Source organism: Trachymyrmex cornetzi, unplaced genomic scaffold, assembly GCF_001594075.2.
Source record: "Trachymyrmex cornetzi isolate Tcor2-1 unplaced genomic scaffold, Tcor1.1 scaffold21, whole genome shotgun sequence".
NCBI classification, from domain to species: domain Eukaryota; kingdom Metazoa; phylum Arthropoda; class Insecta; order Hymenoptera; family Formicidae; genus Trachymyrmex; species Trachymyrmex cornetzi.
Genome location: NW_017296741.1, coordinates 1,510,289 through 1,523,518, shown reverse-complemented (window position 1 = coordinate 1,523,518; position 13,230 = coordinate 1,510,289). Strand labels below are relative to the sequence as shown.

Sequence of the window (13,230 nt, the reverse complement as noted above, 5' to 3'; positions counted from 1 at the left end):
TAATTTTTATCACATAAATAAAGTAATTATTTTGTTAAGCCATATTCTAACATGAAAACAATTAATTTTTACTATGGTACGCAAATAAAATTTGCTAGATATATTTGATTTTGTAACAAAAAATTTTTACTATGAAAAAGTATAAAAATTACATTATATTATCTTTTATTGCAAAATATCTTTTGTGCTATGACATTTTAGACTTTCTAAAAAATTTTTTTTTTTTCAGTCTTTAAACGATAGATTAAAAAAAATTAGTTAAAATCGATACACTACAATCTGAGATACAAGCAAAAGAAAACGCTAGGTTACAAATACCTGGATGTAGGTAGATAGGGACTTTTTTGAGATGTGAGTACTGAGGGTTTTTTTCCGATCCCTTTTCATTTATTGCAAAATATCTTTTGTGCTATGACATTTTAGACTTTCTAAAAAATTCTTTTTTTTTTTTCAGTCTTCAAACGATAGATTAAAAAAAAATTAGTTAAAATCGATACACTACAATCTGAGATACAAGCAAAAGAAAACGCTAGATTACAAATACCTGGATGTGGGTAGATGGGGACTTTTTTGAGATGTGGGTACTGAGGGTTAAAAATTAAGTTAAATCTGAAAATAATTTTACTGAATCCTTAAAACAATTCTATAAAAAACTTCAGTTTGATAAGCAATACTGTAAAAAGTTTTGACATTTTAGCAATGTAATCAGTTTGAACTTTGAACGTCTTATGTATTTAATTATTTTGACAATTTAACAAAATTATTTTCAGATCTAGTTAAATCTTAGATACTAATAAAATTGTTTTTATCGATTTTATTTTGTAATTTTTATGGTTAAAAAGATTAAGTTAAGTTCGAAACGTTTCATGAGTTTTTTGTTATCATTGTGAATAAAATATTAACAGTCATCTGTTTTAGCTCGTTAAAATTTCATCTTATATATATTGTGTGTATATATATATATAGTTAATTTCTTTATTATTTAGCATAAAAAAGAGCGATTTTGAATTTTAATTTTTAAGATACTATTAATTCCACTGAAATTACCAAGCAATAATCTAATTACAAGCAATAAAAAATAAAATAGACATTCAGTGATTAAAGTGTAAAATGTCTTATTTTGAATTACTTTGCCTCGAGGGTGAATTCTAAGCTCCCCTTTTACAGTCGTTCGTTCCACCCTTCACCATTCCCAAGGCGGAAACTATTAATTCTTCAGTTCGGGTTGCGCGATTTTGTAAAATATTGCTGCATGATGTCGGCGTAAATAATAAATCTCAAACAGGAAGTAAGAGGAGTGAGAATTAACCTGGAAATCCTGCGGGGAAGGCGACGACTCCTTCGGTTGGTCAAGACTAGGGCTCCGTGACGGGCTCGGCGCTCTTGTGCCCAACTCGTAAATGTTGATCATGTGAGCTGCCTGGGCATGAACCATCAATTCCCAAGCACTTGGAAAGGATAACTTGCAGAGGACACAGAGCAACGCCGTCGTCGAGTCTCCTGTTCGTGAGGAAGCGCGGGACGCCTTAATAAATAATCTAAATTCTAAAGATACCGTAGTGATGTCACACAGTGAGCCACAGCGAGGGCAAAATAAGATAAAATATAGAAACTGATTTCTCGAAACGATGTCATGTGCGACAAATAAATATTAGATTGCTCAATAGACTTTTATACAAGTTCTGAAGCGAGACTATAATGCATTTATTAGTGCTGTCAATTTAATCCTCCACCGGCAATGCAAGAAATCTTTTAAGATTCGTTTTTTATTATAAATTTTAAGAAAATGAATAGATAGCGGGATTCAATATTACTACCTGAAAAAGTTTGATAATGTTAAGACTGTATATGTACAAGTATCCAAATGTATTCTTCTTTGTAAATACAAATAGAAGTCCTATCTGTGCCCTCAGTTCATCAGACCTATGTTGCAGATCGCGTAAGATTTTTTGCAAATAAAAATTTGAATTCTTTTTTGTGTTTTACATTTTTTAATGCTAATTTCAATAAGTATATAAAAATTTCACTGTTTTAAAATAGATTTATTAATCTTTTATATCATTTTTTCACTAATGTAATTGCAAAATCATTATTTATGGAAATATATCAGATCATGAAATACTCAAAATTGAAGAAACTCCTTCAGACAGACTTGTTAAATTAGAGAAACGCAAAAAATATTCATTTCATCAAAATGATAGAAGAACTATGTTTTGTACGTTATATATGATAAATCGAGGAGCATTATATATACATTATTATACTGCAGGTTGTACTATTAATAATGTTTGTATTTTGGACTTTTTGTACTCATTTTGATTAAAATAAAAAGAATTTAATATTAAATAATAAATTTACTTGATTTTTTACCCATAAAAATTTTTATTTCTAGATGTTAAAATAAGATTATAATTGAAAATTTTATATTGCCGGTGAAGGGTTAAGTTGTTTACAAAAATGTTCTTCGTTTAAGTTAAATTTGAGTTAATACAATTTTTTTTATTAACTTTGTCTCTTTATTAACTTTTGTCTTTTTTTTTTGGTTCAACAACATAATTCGAGTCGCCGTAAGGAAAATGGAATTTGTACGTAACGTTTATTTTTCTTTTGATAGAAATGAATCGTCTAAAATGTTTGATTTACAATAACGCAACACAACAAAACACGCTCATTTAATATGTTCATTTTAACGGAATATGTAAAGGATTTTACGCGGTGCTCATCTTGTTTGCGTAATTTAATTCGCCGTGCAAAGAGGCATAAATTTGTCATCAATTACGTCAACCAATTAATATCAAATTTAATGAATGTAAGTAATCTGTTTTAATTTAAATAGAATATAAGTTCTGATTAAACAATACAATGACCGTAAAAAGTTGTCCAACTGTTAATTATGATCGACGAGAATAACCGCCGATTAAAATTATGGACGATGGGCAATTATTAATTCTGGATCTTCCGGTGGGATTCGGAGCGCGTTTACGTACCGGAAGGAGGCGCCTCGAAGTTTATTTCGAGTACATACTTGGGGCGGCTCCGTTGAAGGTGTGACATTTACATGTGAACCGCAGCTTGCAGTAGTTCCGCTTGTGTTCCAACAGCTCCCCGAGTTCCGTGAACATCTCCCTGCAGTTGCCGCAGATCAGTATATCTGGATTGCCTACGACATACCTTCAATTAAACCCAGCCTTCATTGCTCGACAAGGCTTTGGGACTCCGTGTTACAAGGAACTAACTTATAAACTTAGAGAGTAATCATTGCATAATAATAATAATGATAACATTAATTTAATTACACATATATACCACGATTTTGTAATGGAAATATGAATATGTCGAGATACTGCTTCTAATCTGTAATTACACGCTGCAATTATATGCTGAAAATGGCTCAAAGCGAAGCCGGTACGCACGTTTCTTGTAATAATTATCTTTACATTATAATTATGAATTTTAAATAAAAACATTGTTATTTAAAGAAATAGCGAATCTTTAACCGCGATAGATTCAGATAGCCCTTGTATTAAGATTTTAATAGACCTGTTGAGATAAATTCACTATTTTGCCCTATTAGATCCAAATATTCGACTTTAAAGTAAAGAGAAGGAGAGAAGGTGAAGCACATCGCAAAGCTAACATCGAAGTACATAACGAAAACGTATTGTCTCGAATGCAGTACTTACTGTACACTTTAAGTTGATTCAAGTCGGGTATCGTGCCGGTGTTTGCTGTCGATTGTTGTTTCTGTAGCTTCGGATGCTGTGCTCGTGTCGGTGGCATCAAACGCGGCCGTTTCAACGGCGGTGCTAAGCGCGGCGGAAACGCGGTCGACGCATAATAACTGCAAACAGAAGGATGTTTTGCAAAATACATTAGTATGTACTTTATGTCAGATTTCTGCGCATATTTCCCATTCACACTTGCATATACACACATATATACGCGCACATTTTGTGTCTCCCTCCCCCCCCTCTCTCTCTCGTTCTCTGTTTTTACAACATTGATTGTCTTTTAACCTGTTACTTGCTCTTTATACTTTGCATTCTAATATTATACGTCTATTATTATTCTTCTCTTTGATGTTGTACAATTAAATAAGAGTCTACATCGACAACTTCGTAAATGAACAACCGTATAAACTGTTCCACAAACGAGAGCATTTCCTTGAATACATTTGGGTACACGGTGGAATAAATGTACAGCATTAAATGCATTTTACAAAATCGCGAGATCCCGCAACGAGAACTTCTTTAAAAGACTTCCCTTTGTCGCAGTATGTAACACGCCGCAACGGTGTTGCATGTCATTTTTATTTCGTTATTTTATTTTGAAGAAAAAACTTTAATTCCTCTTACAATGTTTCGCGCTTTCCTTTCTTTTTTTCCTCTTAAATATTTCATTTAAATGGGAAAAGTGCGAACAAGTTGTCTTTTGTAAACAATCGAACAGAAACGTCATATATTCAATTTTAAAATAATTGTATTATCTCTTTAAAATAATTGTATTATTTAATCAATAAGATTCATGATACATGTATCATGATATATGTATATATTATTTTTCTACAATATTTTAATTAACTTTGTTATCAAGAATTCTGCTAAAATTGGAAGCGTCAGCTTTAAGGAAGCTAAAGCGATTGTTGCTTTAAAACTTCGAAGGTAGAAGCACGCGGTAAAATAAATTAGATTTGAATAATTCAGGATGTATCCGGTAATGCGGTTCCTGCGAATTAAGATCGAATTACCTCGAGATTTTTCTTTCGACGGTATCACTTTGCGAGATAAAATCGCACATCATATTATGACGGGAGAAGAATCGATATTTCACGCATAATAAAAATGCGAAAATGTCACGCTAATTACACCGTAACTGGAAACCGTTTTTGGAGTTTTGTGAATCGTTCCCTCGTGAACAATCTTCTGACGAACACGTGCGATTATAATTATTCTATTACAATAATAGAGCCGTCGTACGCTCATAGTCCATTAGCAGCAATTGGCGAGCGGTAACGAGGGCATATGATATTCTTATTACGATATGCAAAATATCGAGAATATCATGGTAGATGGATTTTGCACGAGATGAATTTCGCTTTACGCGAATAATGCAGAGTACGCGCGTATGACTTTACAACGTCAGAATTGCCGCTTGCCATAAATACTGGAGATGCAAGTTTAAATTGCCTTTGTTTGCACTTCTTTTTACTACTTATAAGGCGAACACGTTTCCGCGCACCTTTGATTGAATTTACGATGCCCAAAATATCGTTTTGAAAATTATAATTCAAAATTAGACTGATGAAAATAAATCAAGAGAAATAATCTGATTTTCTGTCCATTTTCAACGATCCTCAGTGTAATATTCGAGGTAATATTAATATGTAAATTTTTGCAAATAAATGTTTTGTTAGCTTTAAACCGCTCTAATTCGGTTCATTGGACTTGAATCGCAATTGCAATTTGTAACTGAGATATCTTAAATTAGATTAATCGTCAATTTTAATAATGATGCTAATAAGTTTTTTAAAAACTTGTGAATAATTTATTGCGAAAAATATTATATTATACCTCAGCCAGAGATTTTCACAATAAATTATTTGCAGGATTTTAAGTTGCTTATTAGCATCATTATTAAAATTGATGATCAATCTAATTTAAGATATTAATATTTCAGCTTAATTTGCAATAACGTTTATGAAATCTGATTAGTTTATAAAGCTGAAAAAATATATCTGGAAAAAATTTGCATATTAATATTTATTATTAAGCAAGATCCGTTAATTTTGATTGAAAATAGAATTATTTCTCTTAATCATATTATGAAAAATATCCCTTCCTCCTCCAAAGAGAGAAAAGAATGGTATCACATCATCTTTTTTCAAAAACAAATTGTGGACAAATTACACTTTTATGGAGCAGAAATTTAGGGAGATTTAATTTCTTTATCTCCGGCGAGTATGCGGGGATTAAAATCTTTACTGCGTCAGTTTAGCCTCAGATTATGTTTATTTTTTTATTTTCTTTGCGTTATACTTTATTTTGTGTTCGTTTTAAATCACCATCAATCACGCCTTGATGTAGGTATATTTAACCGCTAAATATAAAATTGTCGATATGAGACTCATCGCTCACTCGATCTCGCGTACGCATGTCACACGATTACACAATGTGCTTGTGAAATATTTCGTCTTTTAAATACTTGTATTAAAACACAATCCATAAAGTACGAGATCTGTCGTTTTTTATTAAAAAATATCGTAACATGTTCGATGTGAACGAAAGCCCGCAGATCGTAAATAAATAAATAAATAAATAAAATGTGTACACATTTCTTTGGAAGATATTTTTATTGTTGATTTTCTTGTATGTTTACAATGCATTAGGCAACGTCAGCAGTGTCTCGACATTAAGTACATAATGAATAGGAATCGGAAATGCCTTCACAGCGACGTATTTGTTGAAATCAGATATACATGCTACTATGTACATAAAGCAATTCAATCATGTCACAACAATGCACAGAAAAGTAATCGATATCTAGTTCTCTATTGTTATTGTTGTATCGGTTTCGTAGCCGATTTCAACGCCTCCTATGGAAACAAAGTCTGAATCCTGACAATAAAAATATCATGTTACTGACATATGCCAATGCTCGCGTCGTTACTGTCGGGCACTGCCGATTCCTATATTCGTTAGAAAATTTTAACGTTTCATTTTCCTGTAAAGATCTCAAGAAATTAAAAATGTCACCAGAAATCAAATAGAGCTTTTATATATGGTGCGTGTGTTCTACAATATTTTGTAATTTCGACTTTATGCTGCATTATTTTATACATTTGATTCGAAGTGTTTGTAACTTTGATTCATATACAGCTTTCATATTTTAACGAAATAAACTTTGTTATATAATTTATAGGATTTGTTCCATTCTTTCTTTAAGGATACAACAGCCGATGAACGTAACAGACCATTTTCATGGTCTCGCAAAGAAAAACGAAGGTGTTATTTAAGGATTAAACTAGTAAAGGAGGTACAGGAGTGCGCGTGAATTCGTGCCTTCTTGCCGTTGTTAAAAGTTCTTTTAAGACGAGTTTCGCTCTCTTCCTGGAAGTCGCGAATAATAGCAGAGGGTCGCGACAAGCGAAAAGGGATGATCGAGAAAAAGTGGGGAAAAACCTACAAGGCATCATCTTCAACATTGTTCGATGTTGTACCCTAGTATGTTTCAACAGTTTTAACATTTCCCGAAGTACCATCCAATTATCAGCCAAGTCAGCTGTTTCCTTCCCAGTGATTACTCGACAAATCTTTGTAGACAAACTTCTCTAAATTATTTTTAGATATTACTAACGTATTTGAATAAAACATTCGACGATCAAATGTGAGAGATTGGCACGAAGTTAAAAATTAAAAAAGAGTTTTACTGTGCTCTGCACGTGATACACAATTATAAACCAAAAGTATAATGTAACTGTTCCTATTACTGTGTCCTTATTAGTGTACTTTTGTATTTCAATAAGCCATAAAGAAAACTAGCACGAATAAATAAGAAAAAATATATTTTTTTGTTAAGTTATTAATGTATACGATACCAAAAATAATATTTTATTTTTTATCTGTTAAAGTATTTTAAACATTTTTCGAAAGATATGAGGAATTTATGTGAATCCAGTAATATCGCAAGATTTTAAGCTTGTCCCTATTAATGTGCCCTGTATTGTTTGAGAACGCTGTGTTATGAGAGAGAGTGTACATTGAAATAAGTATAATTGACATAATGATTTATGTAATATTAGCTTAAACAATTAGCTAAAATTTATTACCTATTTTAATAACTGTAATATGTTAAAATGAATCAAATGCGAATAGGCATACAAATTGGGAGAACATTAATAGGGTTATCGCCGCTTGGAGGACTCACTAACAGGGACAAAAATATTGTTTTTTCTTTTTATAAAAAACATTATAAAGTAATAACATTTTTTTAGATTAAAGAAATATTATAAGAAAAAGAAATAGTTAAAAAACCGATATCGATTGCAAGCAGATAAAATTCAAGCTACAATATTTAATAATCAATTCAGTAATAAACAAATTGACTTAAAGGCACATTAATAGGGACAGTTACCCTAATTGCTAACTTCAATTTTAATTTGCCTCTTTTCGTATAAAAAATGTTCGAAGCCTTAAATGATTTTCTTACAGTCTTCCGAATCGGATAAATGTTTAATCGATTATGAACATATCTAGGTCGCGTATGTAAAAGTCCAGTTATATTAACGTTACGACACCGTACATCCATTTTGAGGCTTCTAATTGCCATAATAGACGTAAGTAGGTTAGTATTCAACTTATTAGATCATTCTTACATACATGAGTAATTTCTATCGTCTCGAATCATTCTTACCACGATGGAGAGAGAATAATACGCCACATAATTTAATTTATCTCGGCTCGAATCGCAGAGCAGATCCTGTGAATTTAAAAAATCGCAAAAATTTCAGAATAGTAACGTGAAATATCCAATCTCTCTGTATATAATATTCCATGTTATTTTAGATTCCATACTGTTTAATCGAGCGCGCTCAATCTCGGTCCGGGGACGACGTGTCCGCCGAAAAACGACGCCGACGCCGGTCGTCCACGTCGTCGCGTCTCCACTTTATACGGCGGCGGCGGCTCTCGGATATGCATGTATTCAGATTAGACAACGCGGAGGGAGAATTTGTCGGATAAATTCAGCCGGGGGTAGTGGCCGGGGGCCGGCTCGCGCTCCCTCTAACACACTGTATTTCATTAAAATTCATTCGGCGCGGCAAGCTGTCACACGCGCCACGGATGTACAGACGGACGAGCGAGCTAATAGGCTTACCGTGTTACTACAAAAGGCGCCGAGCCCCTTCTCTCACTCGAGCGGATTGTGCGCTGTGGCCATATAAATTAAATATAAATAATGTACACCATGTAAATTGAATTAGATGACGCGTGTCACGCTCGTGGTTACAAATACTTTATACGTGTACACCCGTTGAAAATGTAAACGATCGTTAAAGCGATTATTACCGGATTGAAGTCCGGTAAATTAATGTAAATTGAGTGGAATCGAAAGAACAAAGGATCGGGATGCTGACAATTTGCGAATCCAAGAGATCGTTGATGTAATAACGATTCCACGTGACGTACATAACTACATATACCAAGTTGATCCCACGTCGCGAGCAACAGCAGTATTGCCAGCTGTATTATTTCTTATTCCTCATTTTTACCCGATCTAACGTCAATAAATCATGCATTTTTTTTATCAGAATGCGTCAAGACATCGTCACAGTGTACGCTCGGCGCGGACAAAACCAGCCGGCCATATTTTACTATCGCAAGTATCACGATTTCCGCTCATCCTCTCGTAGTCATAAATAATATTTCTGTCGGTGGCCAGGTCGGCGTTTTCCCGCAATTATTGCGTCTCTCATAACCGACGTCATAATTCTATACCATAACGAGGCCATTCGTAACCCTCCAATCCCACCCTCCTCTTCTCCTACCCGCCTGCTATTCCACTCTTCCACTTCATTCTGACATTTTTTTACGCGCGTGCGACCTTTTACGGATGACGGCGACTAATAGCAGCTGCGTTGCAACAAATACGTGGCGAAGCGATAAATAAATGTAATAGCAGCGGAATGATAACGACGCGATGACAAAAGCAATGTAAAATCATCAAGTATTATCTCGTTCGTTATTTGTAAACCGTTGCATTTCGCGATTATATTTGAACGATATCCCAGCTAGCTTTCGATGGTGCTTTCAAAATGTGCTTGAAAAATTAATGATTTTATTAAGACAGAATACGTGAAATAACGTCCCTCATGGTGATCCATTTTAATTTCCACATTTACCGCTAAATTTCATTTAAAAGGACGAACATTCTCCAATCTAAATTTAAACTCAGTTGGAAAAATCCGAAAAACGAAGAATTCCGACAGGGCGAACGACGGCGATGGTGACGTTCGAAGACGAGCCTAAAGAAGGTCGACCAATAAATCGGCGGATTTTCATCACGGGCTAACCCTCGGACGGACGTCGGCCAACGAGCACTGTGATTGGCAGCTCTGACAATTATTTGTTTTCCACAAATCACGCGGTGGCGCCGACGTCGTTCTTCTACCTTTTCTTCTTCTACCTTTTCGTCTTTGCGCTTCTCTTCTTTTTTCTCTTAAAATTTTCTCGTGATTCGTATCTTACGGATTCCCCACTCGTCACTTTTCTGTTTCTCCTTTTTTTGTGAGCTATCTCTCCTCTATTAATTAAAAACATTTGAATTGATAATTGCATTGCAAATGTAAACTTGATCAATTAGCATACTTGCGAACTGTGTCGATTAAATTTGTACATTCTAAACGTCATCGCGTAATGTTAGGGACCTCGCGACACTTATTAACAACCTGTGTATTACGAGACGGAGAATTTTAAATTTGATTAAAAGAGAGCGAACGTTGAAAACGAAGTTAATAATTGTAAGTATAAAACGTTCTAAAAGTAAGTGCTGCAATAAATTGATTGATATTTAATTTAAATTTCTTTTTTTGCGCGTCTTGAGATTTTTATACTTCGAAACACAATAAGTTGAAGTTAACTCGTTATTATAAAATTATGTCTTTACGTTTCACTACAAGTATTTTAACTTTGATTCCTTATTATTTTTACATCCTTGCATTTTCCTCCGGTCGATCACTTTTTGTTACCACTTAACTCTTCACAACAACAAGATGAAATTTGTGCATTAAATAATTAAATACTTTCTTGCAGTATTTCACGTCACATGTCGGAAACCTAAATGCCTTTTCGTGAATAAGATTTAGACATCAATATTGTAAAAGGATCAAACGAAATTGAAGAAAATAAATTAAGTTTTTGAGGATGTGAGATCTCGAAGAAGTGGTATATGTGAGTAATACATTATTAATATAAATTAGTAGAGATGAAGGTGATTTAAGAGAAACACATACACGTGTAATTCCGATATGTTTTTGTACGTACAGAAGCGATGTTATCACGATCGATTTTACATTACATCCTCTTCTTTCACCGCCCACCGCATTTCATCGTACGAATATTAATGCCGCAATTAATTTCGCTTAAATCGCGATAGAATATTTCGGATTTTTCATGAAAGCCAAATTATGCGCACTGACCAACAATGGCGCACCGGTATTGACCCCTCTGACCCCTCCCTCCCTTCCTCCTCTATTCCTCTTTTTGCCCGGGTGCCATTAATTCGGTACGATGTTTCGATTAAATTGCAGTCTAAGCGCGAAGAAGTGAAAAGCGTTTTGTGCGTTTGACGCGCCGCCAATTACGCGAGACGTCAAAATAATGAAGGTGGATCGCGTTTTCCACGATTGCCAGCTGCCAATTATAGCTTTTCGCGGTCGTGTTTGTCGCCCTTTTCCGCGCCGATATTAATAAATCATCATTGAAATTGTTGTTGCATTGTCGTGCGATGACCGAAGCGAGAGCGGATTTTGACGTTGAAATTTTCACTAAATTACCGATTATATGCGCGTGATGCGTACGACGTAATTACATAATAGAATTATTAAATGTCAAATCTGCAAGAAAATTAATTTAATTAATTAAATTGATAAATGTGTGTAAGACAAACTTCGAAAGCTTCCAAAATCTTAATATTCGATTGCTGTTTGTATTCGTGTAAAATTTACATATAGAACCTACTGTATTTACATATAAAACTTTAAAATACAAAACCTCACATAAAAAATCTATTTGTCCCAAAGACAAATGGGTTTTTTATGTAAGGCTTTAAAGTTGTATATGTAAATATAACGGACTTGTACGTAAATTTTACATATAATACGTCTTTGTAGAATTCATATGTAAATTTTACAAATGAATACATCTTTGTAGAATTCCACTTGTATCTAATGCATAAGATCGAACACACTTATGATTAGTTTTTTAATATACCTATAGAAAATATTTTAAAATATTTGAAATATAAAGAAATTGTTTTCAAATGTATTTTACTGTTTGATTACTATTTGTATTTATGTATCTATATTTACATACATAAAATATATAAAATGTTCAATAGTCTCTTTCACAATTGACGTGCATAAATAAGCAACACGAAAATACTAAATATTTTTCATATAATAAAATTTTCTAAGCATTAATCTATTATGGGATGTTTGCAGACATAACGAACGCTATATTTACGATTGATCGCATAAAAGCGGACAAAATGATGAGGGAAAAGTTTAGAAAGCATGAGTCGGCCGTTTACTTTCACGAGGAAAACTTTTAGCGTTTAAATTCAGCTGTGGTTTCTAGAAACGATTAAAAACATCGATCGTAAATTATCTTGGTGGCCATTAACACTCGGAATGCTATTTCGCAGGTAATAAAGCATTGAATTTAGGATAATTAAGAATTCGTAATAATGCGATAAAATCATCGCAATAATACGCAGGATATCTCGATATAAAAAAAAGTTTTTCAAAGAATGATTTAAGTTAGGACACACTTTCTCAAGACGTTCATTAAAAAGCACTTCGAAAGGGGCAAAAGGTTTGTAATCATTTTTTTTAATTATGACATATCGTTTTCCTATTTCAAAAGTGACAACAACTAAAAAAATTAAGTTTCCCAGAAAAAGGAAGAAACAATTTTGTAATTTGATAGAAAATTATTGACTAATCAAATAATATCGACAAAAAGAATATATTTTTAATATAATCAAATGTTATTTTTTATCAATTTTGTTTCACAATCCTCACAAAAATCACTCTTCTTGAGTATCACTCTTCTGATGTTTTGACAACATTTAAAAAAAATTAATTAGTTGTTTTTGATGATTGATAAGTTAAAGTTTACCTGATGTTATATAATAATAACAACTCGAAAATCACGTTTTTTTATGTTATATCATTATTTTTGAAGTAAGGGAGCGATATCTTTTTATAAAATATAAGTACAGCGCCTAGGCCAGAAAAATATTAAGCACCTATATTTTTTTCGTTTATCTGGAATTCTTTTACCTGTATTGTTACCTATTGATTATCGACATCATATACATATGTAAGTTTAAAGAATTCTTGAAGGATAATCTACAGTAAATGCTATAAATCAATTTCTAAGTAAAACTTAAAATAATGATTAATAACGTACATGATATTTTTTTGGCCAAAGCTGTATATATATATATATA

At 33.1% G+C, this 13,230-nt stretch overlaps 1 protein-coding gene across 1 annotated transcript in view; it reads right to left on the bottom strand.

Annotated features, from left to right (window-relative positions):
- LOC108759859 (uncharacterized) overlaps positions 1–13,230 on the bottom strand; it is a 171,815-nt gene that overhangs the window by 4,198 nt on the left and 154,387 nt on the right. The window contains exons 8-10 of the mRNA XM_018505520.1: positions 3,684–3,841; positions 3,026–3,160; positions 1,310–1,500 (exon numbers count right to left, since the gene is read on the bottom strand). Coding sequence (XP_018361022.1) covers positions 1,310–1,500; positions 3,026–3,160; positions 3,684–3,841 — 484 coding nt within the window. The remainder of the gene's footprint in view (positions 1–1,309; positions 1,501–3,025; positions 3,161–3,683; positions 3,842–13,230) is intronic.